The sequence below is a fragment of the Bubalus kerabau genome, chromosome 2, assembly GCF_029407905.1.
Source record: "Bubalus kerabau isolate K-KA32 ecotype Philippines breed swamp buffalo chromosome 2, PCC_UOA_SB_1v2, whole genome shotgun sequence".
Classification (NCBI taxonomy): domain Eukaryota; kingdom Metazoa; phylum Chordata; class Mammalia; order Artiodactyla; family Bovidae; genus Bubalus; species Bubalus kerabau.
This window is the reverse complement of record NC_073625.1, coordinates 89325553-89344676: the sequence shown is the minus strand read 5'-3', so window position 1 is coordinate 89344676 and position 19124 is coordinate 89325553. Positions and strand designations below refer to the sequence as shown.

General features: G+C 41.6%; 1 protein-coding gene across 1 annotated transcript; it reads left to right on the top strand.

Moving 5' to 3' along the window:
• Positions 1 to 2273: 2273 nt before the first annotated feature.
• CPOX (coproporphyrinogen oxidase) lies at positions 2274 to 17098 on the top strand. The gene is made up of 7 exons (XM_055567883.1): positions 2274 to 2969; positions 5259 to 5402; positions 6498 to 6608; positions 7217 to 7358; positions 10027 to 10245; positions 14058 to 14162; positions 15072 to 17098. The coding sequence occupies exons 1-7, from the start codon at positions 2429 to 2431 to the stop codon at positions 15157 to 15159; spliced, it is 1350 nt and encodes a 449-aa protein (XP_055423858.1). The 5' UTR covers positions 2274 to 2428; the 3' UTR covers positions 15160 to 17098.
• Positions 17099 to 19124: the final 2026 nt, after the last annotated feature.

The following is a 19124-nucleotide window of genomic DNA, read 5'->3' as shown; positions in this document are numbered from 1 at the left end:
TCCTTTGCCAACTCAGCCTCCCAGCAAGTTATATTGTGGCTAAAACTTTGCCTAATGTAGTTTATTCACTTCTTAATCCAAGCATTTAACGCTCATTGAATCTGCTAGGAAGTCAAGCACACCCAACCAGCCAAGAATGTTCTCTGTATGAGAGCCACTGGATGTAGTTATCTGTGGATGATAAAATATCTGCCTTGAACAACTAATTTGACCTGTAGCCATGGAAGTTCCATTGCTGCATCTAGCCACAAAGAAAAAAACGTAGAAACCACCACCAATGGCTTAATTATCTACTACTAGAAATTAAAATCATCTTGGAGATTTAAAGGACAAATTAGCCCATAACAGTCCTCCTTACAGTTTTCTTTTTCTTTTGGCTTTATGGCCTGGCTGCAGGACCTTAGTTTCCCCCCTGAGATCCAACTGGGGCCCACAGCAGTGAAAGGGAAGCCTCTAACCACTGGACTGCCAGGGAAATTCCTCCTTCTTACACTTCCAGACATAATGGAACTGTGACATGGATACAGGAACAAAAATAATCTATCAAATCTTTTAGCTTCTTTCCTTATTTCTCTAGAGAGAGAGAGAGAGAGAGAGAGAGAGAAAGTGTGTGTGTGTGTGTGTGTGTGTGTGTGTGTGTGTGTGTGTTGAGGGGGTAGGTGAATGTCCTGCCTAGTTAACAGGAGTTATTCGAAGCATGAAAAATATTTGGCAGCATCCTACAAATGTATGATGAGTATTTTTTAAATCTCCATTCCTTGATCACTCAAACACACCAGGTCATGAGTTTTATGCAGTTTAGTTCTATTAGGTAGTTAGAATAGGAAAAAGGAGTCCAGAATGGTGGTGGCTAAAAGACAAGGAAGGGAAAAACCCATGAAAATAAAACAAAGGAAGGTCAGAGGACCAGAGTGAGGACCTCAGGTAAAACAGCACTCCTGGCTAGCCTAACTTATATAGTGCAGGCCCAGGGAGAGGAAAAAAACATAAAAAGAGGAGCCAAAATTGGGCTGGGGGCCTCTCTTCAGGTCTTCTGAGTTGGCATGTCCTCAAGGCTTGAGGATGCATTTTCCTTTACTTTCTAAATAAAACTCAGCTGCAAAACAGAGCTGTAACACTAGTCCAACCCAGGGCTGTTACACTGATCTGTCCATGGGCTGTAAAGCTGGTCTATCGGCTGCTTCAAATTTTTGTTGTGAGGCGACAAAACCGGAGGAAATGACAAACTCCCTCAACAGTACAATACTTTGCTTTTCTTATTCCTAAAATAATTGAGTGGGCACTGTATAGGCAAGGCCTGGGAAGATTTTAATGCTAGGCCTGTGCTATGTAGTTGACTCCAGAAATTCTTTTCTCAGAATTCTCCTATGGGCCCGATTATAGCTTTTCTTACTCCCTTTAAAAACTAGTTCATCGAATCTGGAGCTGATAATACAGAGTGAAGTAAGCCAGAAAGAAAAACACCAATACAGTATACTAACACATATATATGGAATTTAGAAAGATGGTAATGATAACCTTGTATGCAAGACAGCAAAAGAGACACAGATGTATAGAACAGTCTTTTGGACTCTGTGGGAGAGGGAGAGGGAGAGGGTGGGATGATTTGAGAAAATGGCATTGAAACATGTATAATATCATATAAGAAACCAATCACCAGTCCAGGTTTGATGCAGGATACAGGATGCTTGGGGCTGGTGCACTGGGATGACCCAGAGGGATGGTATGGGGAGGAAGGCAGGAGGGGGGTTCAGGATTGGGAACACGTGTACACCCGTGGTGGATTCATGCTGATGTATGGCAAAACCAATACAATATTGTAAAACAAAACAAAACAAAACAAAGTAAGGAGTTTTCATCGGTAAGGAGTTTCCCAGGCTCCCCCCACAATCGTCCAAGCTCTAGAAGCCTTAGAGGACTAGAACTGGGGACAAAGGGAAACACAAGAGTCAGGATTTGCAACTCGGTTTAAAAATAAAAGTCGGGGCAGGGGTCTCTGGCCATATTTTTGCTCTGTATAGCCCTTGGCGCGGCCAGCCCTATTTTGCCTTCTCCTTGTGATTGGTTGAACAGACAGAGGTTGTACGTGACAAGAAGACCTCTTTTATCTCTGCCTTGGCTTCCCCTGCCCTCTCCTACCCAGCACCCCAGCTCTCCTCCCATGGGATCCGCCCTTCTGGGGACGCTGGATTCTTTTATCTCCCCGGCGCGCCCCTGCAGGCTGCGATAGGAGCCGGGACTACAGATCCCGGCATCCCTCACTTCCCGCCCGCCGCCGCCGCCTCCGCCGCCGCGGGGGATCGACCCGGTAGTATCTCTTCTCCAGCAAAGGTTCCCAGTACCGGCGCCACTTGCCACCGGGGATCTCGGGGGACTCAGGGGCCGGCCTGCGGGAGGCGGGCACTGCTCACGGTGACAGCGCGAGAGCATGGCCATGAATCTGCGCTGGTTGAGCGCGGGTCCCTGCTGGCGCGCGGTGCGGGGCGCTTGCGGGGAGCTGCGCGCCTACGGGGAGCTGCGCGCTTGGTCCCCGCGCTGCGCAGCCGGACGCCTGTGCCGCCTCCCTGGTACCGCTTGCGGCGAGCAGAGCCGCGGCCTGGGGTACGGACCTCCCGTGGGAGGCGGCTCCCGGCTGAGAACTCGGCTAGCCGCGGGGCTCGCGGGGCTGGTGGGACTGGCCGCCGTCGCCTTCGGGCACGTGGAACGGGCCGAGATGGTGCGCAAGAGCTCCGGGGCGCAGAGCGCATCTCTCGGCAGGCCAGAGGAGGAGGACGATGAGCTGGCCCGCCGCTGCCGCTGCTTCATGGCCCCGCCGGTGACCGACCTGCGCGAGCTGCGGAGGAGGCCGGACGACATGAAGACCAAGATGGAGCTGCTGATACTGGAGACCCAGGCCCAGGTGTGCCAGGCGCTGGCACAGGTGGACGGGGGCGCCCGCTTCTCTGTGGACCGGTGGGAGAGGAAGGAAGGTGAGGAGGTCGGCCCCTAGCGGAGGGTGGAGATGGGGGAAAGAGGTCGGTTTTAGTTTGCGGGGAGAAAATGACTCAGAATAAGGAATGGGAGTAAGGAAGGGGTACCTACACAGCGGCTGCCAGGTTAAAAGGTTCACCTTTAAAACGGTTGACACTGACAGGGTCATCAGCCCTCAGCTTGCAGGTGTGGACCCAAACCTGCTGTCACTCTAGTACTGGACATTTCAAAAATCTGCAATTTTATATGGCACTTCTTAAGGAAGTCTTAAGGTCAGTTTTAACCCACAGGCAAGGATGCCCAAGGTTTTAATTGAGCATAGATTTGTCTCTACATTTTATCCCTTTCTCTGGGTTCGTTTACCCATTCTCCTTCTCTGGAGATGGAAAGAGAAAGTCTCTTCCTTACTGTCAGCTAGACTCCTCCTGCTGAGGGTGTTGTGTCATTGTGTCTTTTACCCAGGTTTCGCAAGAAATGGCTAGCAGTTCAGCCAAGTGCACCCGTCACGTTTCCTGCTAGAAGAATCTTTACCTCAGTTGGCAAAATACTGAAGTATTAAAGCCCAGTTCTTATAGAGTCATATATTCATGTTATTACCTATACGGTGAAACCCTGTATCTTGGTTATAAACTTAAAGGATTTTTGATCCTTCTTACCTGGAAATACTACAGCAACTTCTTATTAGCTGGTTTTGGATTGTGATATTGACACATTTATTTTAAATGAAACTAAATCTGGTTTTCTTAGTGTTTTCCATCTTGTAGCTTTTTTTTGAAGCCTTCTTTTTTTTTTTCCTGGCCTTGCCTCGTGGCTTGTGGGACCTTAGTTCCCTGACCAGGTTCTGAACCTTGGCCCTCAGCAGTTACGGTTCAGAGTCCTAACCACTGGACTGCCAGGAAATTCCCTATCTTGTAATGTTTATAAGTGAAGACTGTTGATTCAGGAGACAACCTGGACTGGCTGTGTGACCTTCGAAAGTTACTTTTTGTGCCTCTGTTTCCTCATCTATGAAATGAAATTTTATATGAGGCTATTGTAATGGTAAAATAACATGAATATATATGAACTGCTGCAGATACTGTTTGATGCTTAGAAAGCACTTAGACAAATTGTTTGGGCCATTTGCTAGTTGTGTGTTTCTGGAGATGGTGTTTTGCTTTCAGGGCCTCAGTTTTCTCATTTAAAATATACAAGGATTGTAGTGGATCCCATCCAGCTCTAAAAATTCTTAGAAATAAAACAAGCCAAACATGAAGCTTCAGGAAACAATTTTAGTGTCCTAAAAAACAAACATACCAGCTACTGGGAGTAAAGCTCATACTGACTCTTTGCAACCCTAGGGGCTGTAGCCCCCCAGACTCCTCTGTCCAAGGAATTCTTCAGGCAAGAATATTGGAGTGGATTGCCATTTCCTTCTCCAGGGTATCTTCCCCACAAAGGGATCGAATCCGTTTCTCTTACATTTGCTGCATTGGCAGGCGGGTTCTTTACCACTAGTACCACCTGAGAAGCCTTAAAGGTCATATACCTAAATGTTAATATGTATCTCACTCAGTTTAAGCCTCCGAATCCCTTAAGCATTCAAATATCTACTGTTTTTTAATTACCTGTAAACAAAATGAAAAGGCAAACAGCACACTTGAGAGAAAAACAATTGAAACAATATGGAGCTCTTAAATTTGGTAGTAATAGAACATTCTTCAAATATATTCATTCCAGTGTTTAATCTTAGTTTTCTCACATCCCATAACAAATAGATGCCATTCTGAATGGTCTTATTTGAAGGGAAACTATTTCAGTAATTTAGAGGATGATGTAAGGATGAAGGGGCTTCCCAGGTGGCTCAGTGGCAAAGAATCTACCTGCTAATGCAGGAGATATGGGTTCCAAGCCTGGGTTGGGAAAATCCCCTAGAAAAGGACATGGCAACCCACTCCAGGATTCTTGCCTGGAAAGTCCCATGAACAGAGAAGCCTGGCGGGCTACAGTGCATGGGGTTGCAGAGAGTCAGACAGGACTTAGCAACTAAACAACAACAAACAATGACATAGAAGAAATGGTGATGTGAAGAGTTAAAATATTTGCTAATAGTCAATAGAAAATATCATAGTGCTAAGCTGGTTATCTAATTTTATTGTACTTAACAATTATAAATATACTGATATTATGGAAGATTTGGAAAGTAGACAAGGAAAATAACTCCTAATCCCACCATCTTCTTGCAGCAGTAGTTTTCAGCGTTGCACATACCCTTACATTCTCTCCTCATTTTACATTTCTGTTCACAGGAGGTGGTGGCATCAGCTGTGTTCTTCAAGACGGGCATGTTTTTGAAAAGGCCGGGGTTAGCATTTCTGTCGTTCATGGAAATCTTTCTGAGGAAGCAGCAAAACAAATGAGAAGCAGAGGGAAACTACTGAAGACAAAAGATGGTAAATCAGACAGTCTCAGTTGAGTTGAGTCGCTGAGTCGTGTCCGACTCTTCAGGACCCCATGGACCACAGCACACCAAGCCTTCCTGTCCATCACCAACTCCCGGAGTCTACTCAAACTTATCTCCATTGAGTCGGTGATGCCATCCAACCATCTCATCCTCTGTCACTCCCTTCTCCTCCTGCCTTCAATCTTTCCCAGTATCAGGGTCTTTTCAAATGAGTCAGCTCTTTGCATTAGGTTGTCAAAGTATTGGAGTTTAAGCTTCAACATCAGTCCTTCCAATGAACACCCAGGACTGATCTCCTTTAGGATGGACAGGTTGGATCTCCTTGCAGTCCAAGGGACTCTCAAGAGTCTTCTCCAACACCACAGTTCAAAAGCATCAATTCTTCAGTGCTCAGCTTTCTTTATAGTCCAACTCTTACATTCATATATGACTACTGGAAAAACCATAGCCTTGATGAGACAAACCTTTGTTGGCAAAGTAATGTCTCTGCTTTTTAATATGCAGACAATCTCAGCAGCCTTTAATAGTTCCTGCAAACCTTTTCTCTCTATAAGTTTTATTTGTAAAATTAACATTGATTCTGTAAAATTCCATTCAGGTCCATATACCAGATGAGCCTGTTCACAGTTACTTTTTTTTAATGACAACCCACTCCAGTATTCTTGCTTGAGGAATTCCATTGACAGATGAACCTTGCGGGCAACAGTCCATGGGGTCACAAAGAGTCGGACATGACTGAGCAACTAAGCATACACACAAACATGTAGGTATATATATACACACACACATTTGCCCATAGGCACATATGCTAAAATGTTAACAGTTGTCTCTTTGTTCGTTTTTTGACCTTGAGGTATGTGGGATCTTAGTTCCCTGACCAGGGATTGAACCACAGGCTTTTGGCAGTCAGAGCAAGGAGTCTTAAGCTCTGGACCACCTGGGGATTCCTCACAATTATTTTTTAAAAATTATGTTTTAAGAGATAAATTAAAAAGCAACCTTTGAAAATTGATTCAAAAGCCATGTTGGAGTTAATTTGTATCAAGCCAGGTGTTCAAGTGCAGTTCTCTGTATTCCTTTCCAGGTAAATTGCCTTTTTCTGCCATGGGCGTGAGCTCTGTCATTCACCCCAAGAATCCTCATACTCCTACTATCCATTTCAACTACAGATACTTCGAGGTGGAAGAAGCGGACGGTAAGCGTCTCAAGCTGTGAAAAGTATTATTGTGCAAAATGAGTATTTTAAAACAGGTTACTAGGCATAACATCTAAAGTCAAGAAAAATTAAGTACAGTCTTAATTGTTTCAGGAGGCACGTGAAGGCTTACTCCTTGGCAGGTGCAATGGATTGTATGCACTAGACGTGAAAAGTGAAAGCGGTATTGGCTGGACTCATGTCCCCATGTTTCCTCCAACACAAGGAATGGTGTAATGCACCTGAACCAAAAGCGCACATAGGGGTCTTTGCAAATAGCAATTTATTAAGAACAAAGGGAAGCTTCACGTGCCATGTTAAGTTGCCATTGAGAACTTGCTTTTGGAAATTATTTTCCACATACGTAGCTTTGCCAGTCCCCAGTGCATTATCAGTGGCTTTAAGATGGGGTACAGTTGATCATGCCTCATGATATAAATACAGTTCCAGACTATGTGTGCCATTAGTTGGGCTATTACCCTGTCCAAGCTCCTGAGCAGTGCCTGCCACTGCTGTGCGTGCCTCTGCAGGTGATGGCATTTAAAGCAACATATCTAACTCTTCCTTTTGAGCAGCATCCACTTGAATCACATGTCTTGATTTCCTAGGTAACACCCTGTGGTGGTTTGGTGGTGGATGTGACCTTACCCCAACATACTTGAACCAAGAGGATGCGGTCCATTTTCACGGGACTCTCAAGGAGGCATGTGACCAGCATGGTCCAGATCTCTATCCCAAATTTAAAAAGTGGTAGGTAAAAGTTATTGAACTTCTCATGATCCCTACGTGTTTACCATTCCTTCTGTAGCTCCTGAAGGCACTACTGTGTCACTACATACCTTTTGCAGCTTGTGAAGGTTGAACTGTTTTCTTTACCCAGCAGAAGTGAGATACCAGTTTTACATGGTTTTAATGTTAAACCGGAGGATTAGTATATAAACTTGAAGGTGATCTATGCCTGAGAATCAGAGGTTTTTTAATCCTAAGTTGGGATGCAGTAAGTCCCCTACAAATAAACAAGTTCCATTCCAAGAGTGTGTTCATAAGTCCAACAAAGTATTGTATTGTATTACCCAGATAATACAGTCGGTCATATAGTCTTGTACTGGAATAGATTTATAATGTTTTTCACACAAAGAATACATAAATAGACAAACAGACAGGAAATAAAGAAAACATTTTTAATCTTAAAGTACAGTAACTTGAAAAGTACAGCATAGTACCAGCTACAGACTGCCGTTTTTGTGCTTGCTTCTGAGCATCCTGGGCTTGAAATAAGGATTCTGAACACTGTAGTACTGTACTGTAAAGTGTACAGAAGCACATGTACAGAGGGTGCAGAGGATGCATGCATGACAGTGTACACCAGACATGGGACTAACTTAGAAGATCGGGCATGCACAAGTGTAGAATCTTTGGAAATTTGCAACTTGAAGGTTCGTATGTAAGGGACTTACTGTATTAAATTCTCACCCCACATGAGGATTATCATCTCATTGTTGCCATAGAAATGTGTTAGAGGTTGGGGAGAGTTGGAGAACTATTAGGAGAGGTGCAAATGTACTGGAGATTTGGGACAAGGGGAACACTGGGATTGGAAACTTTGTGAAAGAAACTCTAATGATAAAGAAAAGAGTTACCCTGGGTATTTGATAGATATGAAATGAAATCTCTGCATAAGTTATCTGGAATAAGAATAAAGTTCTCATCACTGCTTAGAACTAAATGCCATTCTAGAAAAAGGAGGAACAGAAAGGGTTTGGGGTGGATTGTTTTTTGCTTTGTTTTTAGTGCTAATATTTGTAGAATCTTGCTGTTATTTATGTAAGAATATGGAGTTCAGTTTTAAAATCCTCAGAAAAGATAAGACATTTACATAACCTCTTTTTGATTTGACATTACCACTGAACACTGCACAGCCATGGACTCAGAGGTGTAAGAATTGTTTTTTTGTTACATATTAGCTTCCTTCCAGCAGGAATATGGGATATTCTCTTTTTTTTTTTTTGGTTTGCTTTTATCCCTGTTACTGAAGAACTTTATCTGAGTCATATTAAGAAAATATCTCAGAAACAGGCTAGTTAAAAAGTTTTTAGTGTATTTAGTTAAATCTCTTAATTTCATAATCCATGAAGAGAGATGTGGAAATAATATGATTTCATTAAACCTGGCTTTACAGCCTTGCTCCGGCTGTTCTTTAACTCTGTTAATAAAATGTATGTGTGAAAAAAAGTCAAGAAGTTGCAGTCAAGGTGAATTATACCAGTGCATCAGTCCTAGGGATTTGTATCTTCTACCCCACCCCCCCAACGTTTTTAAAAATTTTAAACTATTAAGGCTATTTTCACAATAACCTTCTCAGTAGTTTTTAGTTTTTGTTTGTACAATTTTTCCTGTTTACAGACCCTTTTATATCGAGATAATGGAAAGAAGTCAATTATTTCCATGAAGTCAGCTGTACCACAGATTTAGCAATTAGGAAGTGACTTAGGAAATCTGCTCTAGTAGGCACAGATGGAAGGCAATGGCACCCCACTCCAGTACTCTTGCCTGGAAAATCCCATGGACGGAGGAGCCTGGTAGGCTGCAGTCCATGGGGTCGCTAAGAGTCGGACACGACTGAGCGACTCTACTTTCTCTTTTCACTTTCATGCATTGGAGAAGGAAATGGCACCCCACTCCAGTGTTCTTGCCTGGAGAATCCCAGGGACGGGGGAGCCTGGTGGGCTGCCGTCTATGGGGTCACACAGAGTTGGACACGACTGAAGTGACTTAGCATAGCATAGGCACAGATGGGGAAGACTGGAGAACAAATTGATAGTCTCATGTGCTGGCTCACAAGGGCAACCTTTAACATTCTGAGGACTCTTATTTTCTGAATGTTTCCTTCCACCAACCCTCCCCTGAGTCACACATACTATAGAGTCATCACGTTTTATTGCTGAGAGAGACCTTGGAGGTAATTTACTGATTACCTCTAAGAACTGAATTCAGAGAACTGATTCAGAGAGCTTAGGGGTTAGCACCTGGTCATGGACTTGGTTGGTGTCATTGTTGGAGGGTTCCTGCCTCCTGCAAAAGCAGCAATGCTTCCGAGGGCAGCAGCATCACTTGTTTTAAGAAATACGAGTATTAAGAGTAGACTCTTTGTTTTCCTTTTCAGTAAGGGTCTTACAATGCCACATTAAATAGACATGTATTCACTTGCCTACTTGATTTGTAGGTAAAAGTGTAAGCGTTTTCTACATTGGTAATAACTGCAGGAAATCTGTCTAAGACTCTAGTTTCATTTCAGATGTGGACAAAAAGAAAGGGCACTGTGCTGGCATTAGTCAGGGATGGTGCCGTAAGCTGAAATGCTCACACTGATTTTCACGCACGTCTCTTTTTCCTTCTGTGGTCTTGCTGTGTTTTCCAGGTGTGACGATTACTTTTTTATAGCCCATCGTGGGGAGCGGAGGGGTATCGGGGGTATCTTTTTTGATGACCTCGACTCTCCATCCAAGGAGGAGGTGTTTCGCTTTGTGCAGAGCTGTACCCAGGCGATCATTCCTTCTTACGTCCCCCTTGTGAAGAAGCACTGTAATGACTCCTTCACTCCCCAGGAGAAGTTGTGGCAGCAGCTCCGAAGAGGGCGGTGAGTGAGCGACGGGAGCATGAAGCCTCTCATGTCATAAGAGGTGGGAGTGGGAGGGTGGAGTGGGGCAACTGTAATAACAGTGGCCGATGGTCATCTTGGGCAGTACTTTGTCAGAGCTGTGTTAATGCTCATCCTGATTTCTTTTCATAACTAGATAAATAACAAAGTGAATTAAAAAAACACTGTGAAATAGTATTATAAAAAGAGCAAAGTTTGTTTCATCTGTCTGTACATTAGAGACTCACATTAGGCTTATAGTAAGTGTTGAATTTAATTCAGCTGATTTCTTTTAGTTTGTCTTCGAACAATACCTTCCAACCTTCTGCCAAGGTAGGCGAGAATCATTTAATGTTTTTGCTGCTTTGTAAATTCTGAATCATACCTTTTTTTGTTTAACTTCAGGTTTTCATGGAAGTTATTATAGTGAAAATGATTGTTTTAGAAATGGTTAGTTAGGGAACTCTAATGATATTTGTTTGTTATGGAACTGTTCATATGTGCTGGCCAGTATATTAGGCAGTTTGCATCTAATTTTCATCACAAACCTGTGGAATTGGTATAACTATCATCATTTTACAGATGATAAAACTTAGTGAAGTAAGTCCTTTGCCCAAGTTTACACAGCTGGGAAATCAAAGATCCCAGATGTGGAACCAGGTCATTGTGCCTTCAAAACTTTCAGACCTTCTTCCATGTGAATGGTTAAGCAGTTAGTGTTTCCAGCCACGATGCTCACTTTGGCCACCCTGCTTTGTGCGCTGAGTGGGTGAGCTCAGTTGGATGACCCGCGTGAGGGCATCTTCAGCTGGGGTGTGATTGTGGATCTGCTGCAGATTAGCCACTGTTTCTCATTACCATCTTAATCGCATGTGTTCTACTGTTCCATGCCTACAAAAATGGATTTTCTCATTTATATTAATTCTGTCTTGGGCATATGAAGCTTTGGGAACTTAAGGAGATAAGGCTAATGCCCTGAAAACGTTCTCTTAGATACTGTTCCAAGTCTAAAGATAAATGTTTGTTGTTTACACTTTCTTAGAACTGCCTGTGCCTGCCTGCTCCCTGTGTATAAAACTTGGGAAAATGAGAATTGATTGTGTTCTCGTCAGACATTTATTAAACAGGGGCATTTTTTTTTTAGGACGGGTGTGTTTTTTGGTCCTATGATTTCCCAAATACACCCTTATTCCTCCTTCCCTTTCTCTTGGCATTTATCGTATGCCCCCATGGCTAGGGCCCATGCTGGGCAGAGATGTTCACAGTTTAGTGGGGAAGACCATCCCAAGAGGGTAAATTAAAACTCTGGAAGAAATGAAAACAAAACATAAGTAAAACAAAACAACAAAAAAGAGAAACTAAAAATTAATAAATAAATAAACCAAACTCTGTGGAAAGTGCAATGTTCTAGTTTTACATGAGATTTCTTATGCAAAGCCAGCAGGGTTTGTGACTACTTATGAGGTGAAGCCTTTAAAACTTTTTGGATGTAGGAATTATGTCTTATTCTGTTTATTATTGTCATTAATTGACAGCGTATTTTGAGAGTTCCATTTGTGTGTATCATTGCATATCGTGTTTTTTGAATTTGGCAGAAGCGTGGGGTGTTAGGTTAATTTTCTGTGGTGTGGTGGGTGACGATACTTTCAAAGAGAGGCCCCTTCTACTGTCCTTATCTCTGGGCCTTAAAATGGCAGTCAACTCTGGGACTTAAGATAACCCCAGCTCTTTTTTTGTGGTTATGAGCCCTGATGTCACTTTCTTACATGGCGTTCATAACCCATTATCTGTATTACTTTTCCCCACTTCCTGTCGCCCCAAATACAGCTTTCCCCTGTGGTGGTCAGGCTGCTTATCTTTTGACTTGACAGCCTCTTTGGCAATCTCATTTAGTCTTGTGGTGCACTGGTAATGAACCTGCCTGCCAATGCACGAGACGTGGGTTGGGTCCCTGGGTCGGGAAGACCCCCTGGAGGAGGAAGTGGAAGCCCACTCCGTTATTCTTGACTGGGAAATCCCATGGACAGAGAAGTCTGGCAGGCTACAGTCCATGGGGTCGCAAAGAGTCAGACACAATTGAACACACGTGCCTGCCCTCAGTTACTTCTGTTCTCTCCCCAGACCTTGAACCTCTAGTCTTGGAAGGTGCTTTTCTAGTTTCTTTTTCAGAGAAACTAAACACCTGTAACTTGTTTTGTTGTATTTTGGGACAGGAAAACAGGATACAAGGTAGATATCAGTTATATTAAAGGGAATGGTTGAGGGTCATAGTTTACAGATATCTCGGAGAGGATAAATGTATGGAAAGGATCGGAAAGATCAGATCTAAGCAAAACCTGGTGAAAGTCAGGCTAATACACAGGAAGGAACATTGTTCACTCAAACAGGAAAGCAGCACAAGGATTCGCTCATGAGCACAAGAGGCTCATTTGGTAGCTCCTTACAGGGGTCTCTGAACAAGACATCAGTACAAATAGAGAATCACAGCCATTCCTTAAATATCACGTTTCAGAAAGATAACATCAGGGGTGAGAAAGGGAGTTGAGAGACTGATGTTTTTTTTCCTGTGGTCTTAGGAAGAAGTTAAGAAGATTCACTTAAGTTATCTTTTGAAACAGACTAAAGAAGGTATTAGTTATTAGTGCACAAAACTTAGTCGGTGATAAATGATGAGAAGTAGAAAGGGGTCCATGAATGTAACTTATTTAAATTTTCTCAGAGCCATTGGCAGGTTTCCATAGTGAAGGGTCCTTTCTAAAAATTGAAGCGCTGTCGGAATCTAGAGAATATATATATATATATTTTTAGTTGTGATTAAATTACAGTAACCAGTGCATTAATGATAATAATGTCTGAGGGAAGTTTGGACCAAGAGAGTAGTTTTTGAAGGAGTTGAGAAATGATTTGAAGGGGGAACTGTTTATTGAAATTTTCAGCTTTATGAGTCATTTTCAATTCTTTTGGCTAGTAGAAATGATCTTTTTGAAATATCTCCAAGAAGTTGGAGACAAAAGACCCTTTTATAAAGAATCTTTTGATGTTAAAGGAAATCACAGATTTTTAAGCTAGACAGAGTTTAGATATGACTCTGTGTCTGTTAATGGAAGACTTATATCCTGAACCAGGTTTTAGTTGATGTGAAGGATATTTTTCTAAGAAAATAAAGCTAAGCACTGCAACTCAAATCACTACTACCTTTCATTATGACTTTTGTCATCAATCTGCAGCAAGACAGAATTATATGACTGCTTATTAATGCTGTTAACTACTTTAAGGAAAGGAAATATCTGGGATATGTTAGTAACTATAGGTGATAGAGTTCTGTTAACTGTTCTTGGCTTTTCAGTTACAAGAACTTTACACTGTCTTAGTTCATGTGAGTTATTAGCAGTAGAATGAAGTCTTCGACTCAAACATCTCAGACTCTATGGGAGACCCAGAGAGAGCTGCTCTATCCTGATAAAGGGTGCCATTTGCTTTTCTTGTTTTTGTGCCTTCAAGTTCTAAGCTTTGTGTTCACCCTGTTTATTTATTGGAAAACATAACCTTATTGTTTTGTAACTGCTGTGTGCTGGGGCTGAATCTATATCCTCTTGTTTGCTGGGTAGAATACCCTTTTCTTTACGCCTGTCCGGATGGAGAAAAGTCAGCTGATGAGACTGGTGTTTCCTGTGCCAGTTACAGCTGATGGGGTGGGGGTGGTGGGAAGGTGCCCACCAACCCCCACACACACCGCCCCCAACCCATCTGCCCCCATGAAGTATAAGACTATACTCACCAGCTCTTAATCTTTTTTGATGTCTTCATCTCAGGTATGTAGAATTTAACCTGCTGTATGATCGGGGTACAAAGTTTGGCCTCTTCACTCCGGGATCCAGGATCGAAAGCATCTTGATGTCTTTACCTCTCACTGCCCGGTAAGCATAACTCATGAGAATGATAGTTACTCCCCACCCCCCCCAGTCCTCTGACCCCTACAAAGCATGAACATTGATACCACAAATAGCTTTCCTAAAGACTTCCTTGGTTTTGACTTTGCTGTCTTTATAAAAAAATCACAGGCAAAAAAGGAATAGGCAACAGCTTGCAATATGTATGTGACCCCAAGAGCCCAAGATATTTATTATTCAACCCTTTTCAGGGAAAGTTTGCTAGTTGTTTTAGTTGCTAAGTCGAGTCTGACTCTGCGACCCCATAAACTGTAGCCCGCCAGGCTCCTCAGTCCGTGGGATTTCCCAGGCAAGAATACTGGAGTAGGGTGCCATTTCCTTCTTCAGGGGATCTTCCCGATCTAGGGATTGAACCCGAGTCTCCTTCCATCAGTGAAGCCCAAAGTTTGCCAGCCCCTGGTCTAAACTAGTGTTTACCAGTGTTCATACTACAGTTTAGCCATTGTTTATATATTTGTATATAATCTGGCATATTATTTACTAAAATTTTACACTCATATTTTTCAGAGAGAAAATTAAAGGCAAACCAACATTTTTGTCATGAATAGAAATGAACACATTAAAAGAAAAAGTACTAAGCTAAAAAAAAAGTTCGCCCATGGATCATCTGAGGTTCTATACTTCACAAAACCCTAGATTGTAGTAAAAGTGTGTTTTGGCTCTGGAATATTAATATTAGCTAGACTATGCTCCAAGAATTATTAAGAAACTTTGTTTCTTTAGCAGCAAATATTTTTTGAAAGCTTAGTGGAGACAAAGAGTTAGAGGACTTTTTATTACCCTTAGAATTTTATTTAGTTTCGATAAAGAGGTGTGTGTTGTTATTTATTTTTTATTGTTATTACATGTGTTTGCTTCTGTTTTGAACCTTCATAGATGGGAGTACATGCATTCACCCTCAGAGAACTCCAAAGAAGCTGAAATTCTGGAAGTTTTGCGCCACCCGAGGGACTGGGTGCCTTGATGCAGACAGAGCAGCCTTCCCAGGGCTGGGGGACACTCAGGGCACCTCCTATCCACTGGCCGACACCACCCCCACGGTGTGGCACATAGTTACCTGGGTCTTAGAGCTCAAGTCTTATTTCTCTACCCTGGAGTCTGCCTCCTTGACAGGTGGTGAAATGTGTGTTAAGCACCGGAAGCTTCCGCCAGATGCTGTTGGTGATGGGTGGTGAGGTGGAAGCTTGTCAACTGGTTGATGTAAAAACTCATTTGTACTTTAGAATCATTTTACATGACAAGTTTACAAAGACATCATATTTCCAAGAATTGGTTAAGGGGATCTAACTACTATAATTTGTTTCAGGAAACTTTTCATGTTACTTTTACTTCATGTATTTTTTAAAGATTTAGTTTCTGCCACAAAAATCTGTTTGGGGATAAATTTTATTTTCATTAATTCAATAAGATTTAGAATGGTAATTTTAGAAAGCTGCTGGAAATGAAGGTAAAAATTTTACTTTGTCATTGCTGAAGTTTCTTAGATCATAATCTTTATATCTTTAGAGACCATAATTTGGTAAAATATTCATTTTTATAATGATAGATATTTAGAAACACTGGAAATTTTCTTAATTTCTGCATGTGTTACAATTCAGTGATTACCTACAGTTAACTGTAAAGTAACATCACTGTTATTTAAACAAGAAATATCTAAGTGGCAGTTTTGATTTTTGTCGATTTTGAAAGTCTATGCACTTTTCAGTGTGAAAGCTTATATCCTTGAATTCTGATATTTGCACACTTCTATTCCAGACACTTCTATACAGAGATTTAGACTAAGAACAATCCGGGGGATTTGTGAATTTAGGGAATGTTTCTCATTTAGGAAGTGAGAAACATTTTCCTTCTCTAATTAGAGCAGACAACTAATATAAGAAGCATGTAGGCATTTTATAAACATATTTCTTAGAAGATGGACGAATTGAAATCACCCTCTTTTTAAATTAGAGATTCTGCAAGTCTTACCTTTGCTCCTAAGAGAAAATCACAACAGAGTTTCTGAGACTTCTTTGTTCAAATAATAATATGAATGTATTTTATTCATAATATATTGTAGTTTATAAGGAATGGTATCTCCCTACACGTTATTAAGCATTATTTTGGAATATGTTGAATGTATGGTTGCGTGTGACTCTTCAGAGCTTGAAGATGTATGACTTCTTCAGTTCTCTTCCCACAAGAATGCTGATAAATTTTGTTATGAAGTATAACTAAGGAAGGTTTGTATTTTTCATTTTTTCTAGGATAGTTGATTTAGGAAAGATGAATATTTTTTAGTACTAAAACCATAATTCCTCATTCCTGAATATTTTAGCCAAGAAAAATGTAAGTTTTGTATTTGAGTTTTCATAGCAGGTTTATTCTCAATAGCCATTTGGAAATAGCACAAATGCCCGTCAGCAGGTAAATGGATAACCAGGTTATAAGATATCCTTATGTTAAAGTACTCAACAGTGACAGGAAACATCTACTGATAAATGCAGCAACATGGGTGAATATCAAAAAATGGTTATGCTAAGTAAAAGAAACCAGACACAAAAGAACACACTCACTGTATGACTGCATTATATGAAAACCTAGAAAAGTCAAAACTCTTAACAAGAGAAAGCATAAAACAAGTGACTGCCAGGGGCTGGGTAGGGAAATTCACTGTGAAAGGGAACAGAAGAATGTTTTGAAGTGATGCAGATATTCGGTGTATTGATTGTGGCACTGATACCAGACTGTATATATTTATCAGAGCTCATTGAGCTGGACACTTAAAATCATGGAATTTTATTTTGTTTATGACTTATAATTCAACAAAGTCAGACAAATGAAAAAAAAATTATTAGGCATATAGGAGCAAATGTTCAGTATACTTCGGTTTGCCTTTTACAATAAAAAGTCCCTATCGTATAGATCTGCCAACCTTGTGTTTGGGGTTATTGGGGTCTGGGCATGGGAATAAGATAAATTTCATAAATTTTCGGTACATGTCAGTTTTTTTATACTCTTCAGTAATCTTTTTCTTATAGATGAGACTATAGGGGAAAAAATAGCAGAATTGCATAACTATTGGAAAATCATTCTGCTGTTATTCAAAGTGAATTTTTGTTTCAAATGTGTATTGATAAGAGTCTGCTAGAGGCCCAGGGTACACCTCTAAATGCCTTGGACACCTAACTGCTGCTGTCTTACACATTATATTGATGGTCATAAAGGGTGGAAATTTGGGGGAGGGATATAAATGCTTTGGAGCAAATTTCTAACCTCTACTTTATGACTGTATTCTGCTTACCCACCTGTTCAACTGAGTAATTAATGAGATTAAAAACTTCTGCATGCTAAAGAGTATCAGAAGACCAAATAATCTTTTTTTTTTTTTCTTTTAAATGCTTTATCTTTCCACGAGTCATTTGCTGTTACAATTCATCACAGCTAGAATCGTGTTCGAGTTTGTTTTACTCGCATCTGTGCCTGGTTAGGCTGACTCAGAGGATAGGCTCAGCTCCAATGGTGAATCTAGTGTCTGCAGGTGGCTCAGAGCACACGTTCCGCCCAGCAAGGCAGAGGCGGTGCCTTCTGATCTCACCCCAGAGGCTGTGCAACGTCACTTCTTCACCTTCTTTTAGTTACAAGTGAGTCAGTAAGAATGGCTCCTGATCCACAGGGGCAGGAACTGTACCCCAGCTCTCAGTGGGAGGTGTGCGATTGTGTGATTCTCAAAATCACAGAATAGATTTGGCACCCCTCCCTCACTGCCCTAGTCAAATCCTGTTGCATCCCCCTTTGAAGTGTTTCTTTTCCCCACCTCTGTTCACTGCTATCACTGCTTTGGTCCCACGTTCCCTCCCACCTGAATGTTTGCAATCCACCACCTGCCCTTGGTCACTCTGACCTCCATCCTCTCCCTATAATACTTCACTGAACCCCATAATTATGCCCGCAAATGTACTGAGCAGCCTCCCTTCTCCTACAGAGAAGTTTTTAAGCTCAGTCTGATAGTGAAAGCCATCCACCATCTTTCCCCAAATCTCTCAGCCTAAACTGTTTCCACCCTCCCCTGTGTGGCATTCTCAGACTCATGTCACCACCCCACGTTTTTCTGAGCATTTCATAAATTTCTACCATCCGACCTGTGCTCAGGCTGCTGCTATTTGCTTGGAGTCTGTCTCCTTCAGCACAGTTTACTCATCACAGTCTGTATTCATATAATCACTCAGTGTACACTATACTTATTTCAAAATATTTAAGATGAGTCTATCCATGGGGTCACACAGCAGAGCATCCTCATTTATAACATCTACCTTTGGAATGACGTGTTGACCTTTTCCTTTCAGCATTGTTTTACAACATTATACTGTGGCATTGATAGCTTACGGTGAATGAGGTTGGATTCGTGATCTCTGAAGAAGTTTTAGCGTTGGGACCAGGGATCAGGCTTGATGACTCAAGAGCTTTTGTGTAGCAGTTTTATAAAAGTGTAAAGAAGGACAGAGAGCTTATGACATAGACATCAGAAGGGCAACAGAAAATGCCCCACTCTCTAGTCTTAGCAAGGCCTTATATACTTTTATCAGACCCACTCCCCCAACATGCATCTTAAATTAACAAGCTTAGAGTTGACAACAGAAAGGTCTCACCAGGCGGGCTCCCACAGTATACAAGTTTTAAGAATAAGATTAGTCAGAAGGTTCTTGTTATGGAGAAACATCCTTGAGCAAGATACATTGTTATATTAACTAAGACAAAGCAATGTAGAAAAAAAAGTTTGTCCTTTTCTCCTTGAGAGCCTCAGACCCCTCTCTCCTCCTTGAGACCCTGGACTTAACCTACCTAGGAATTTTGGCTTCCTTTATAACTGTCTCATTCCTGGTCTGTGAAGACAGAAGTTCCCAGTATACATCTTTTAAGAACCCATTTAGAAATTGTTTTCAAGAGTGT

Coding starts and splice junctions, on each gene's coding strand:
- CPOX (XM_055567883.1), top strand. CDS start 2,429: ATGGCCATGAATCTGCGCTGGTTGAGCGCGGGTCCCTGCTGGCGCGCG. Junction 2,970..5,258: donor CCGGTGGGAGAGGAAGGAAG/GTGAGGAGGTCG, acceptor TTCTGTTCACAG/GAGGTGGTGGCATCAGCTGT. Junction 7,359..10,026: donor TATCCCAAATTTAAAAAGTG/GTAGGTAAAAGT, acceptor TGTGTTTTCCAG/GTGTGACGATTACTTTTTTA.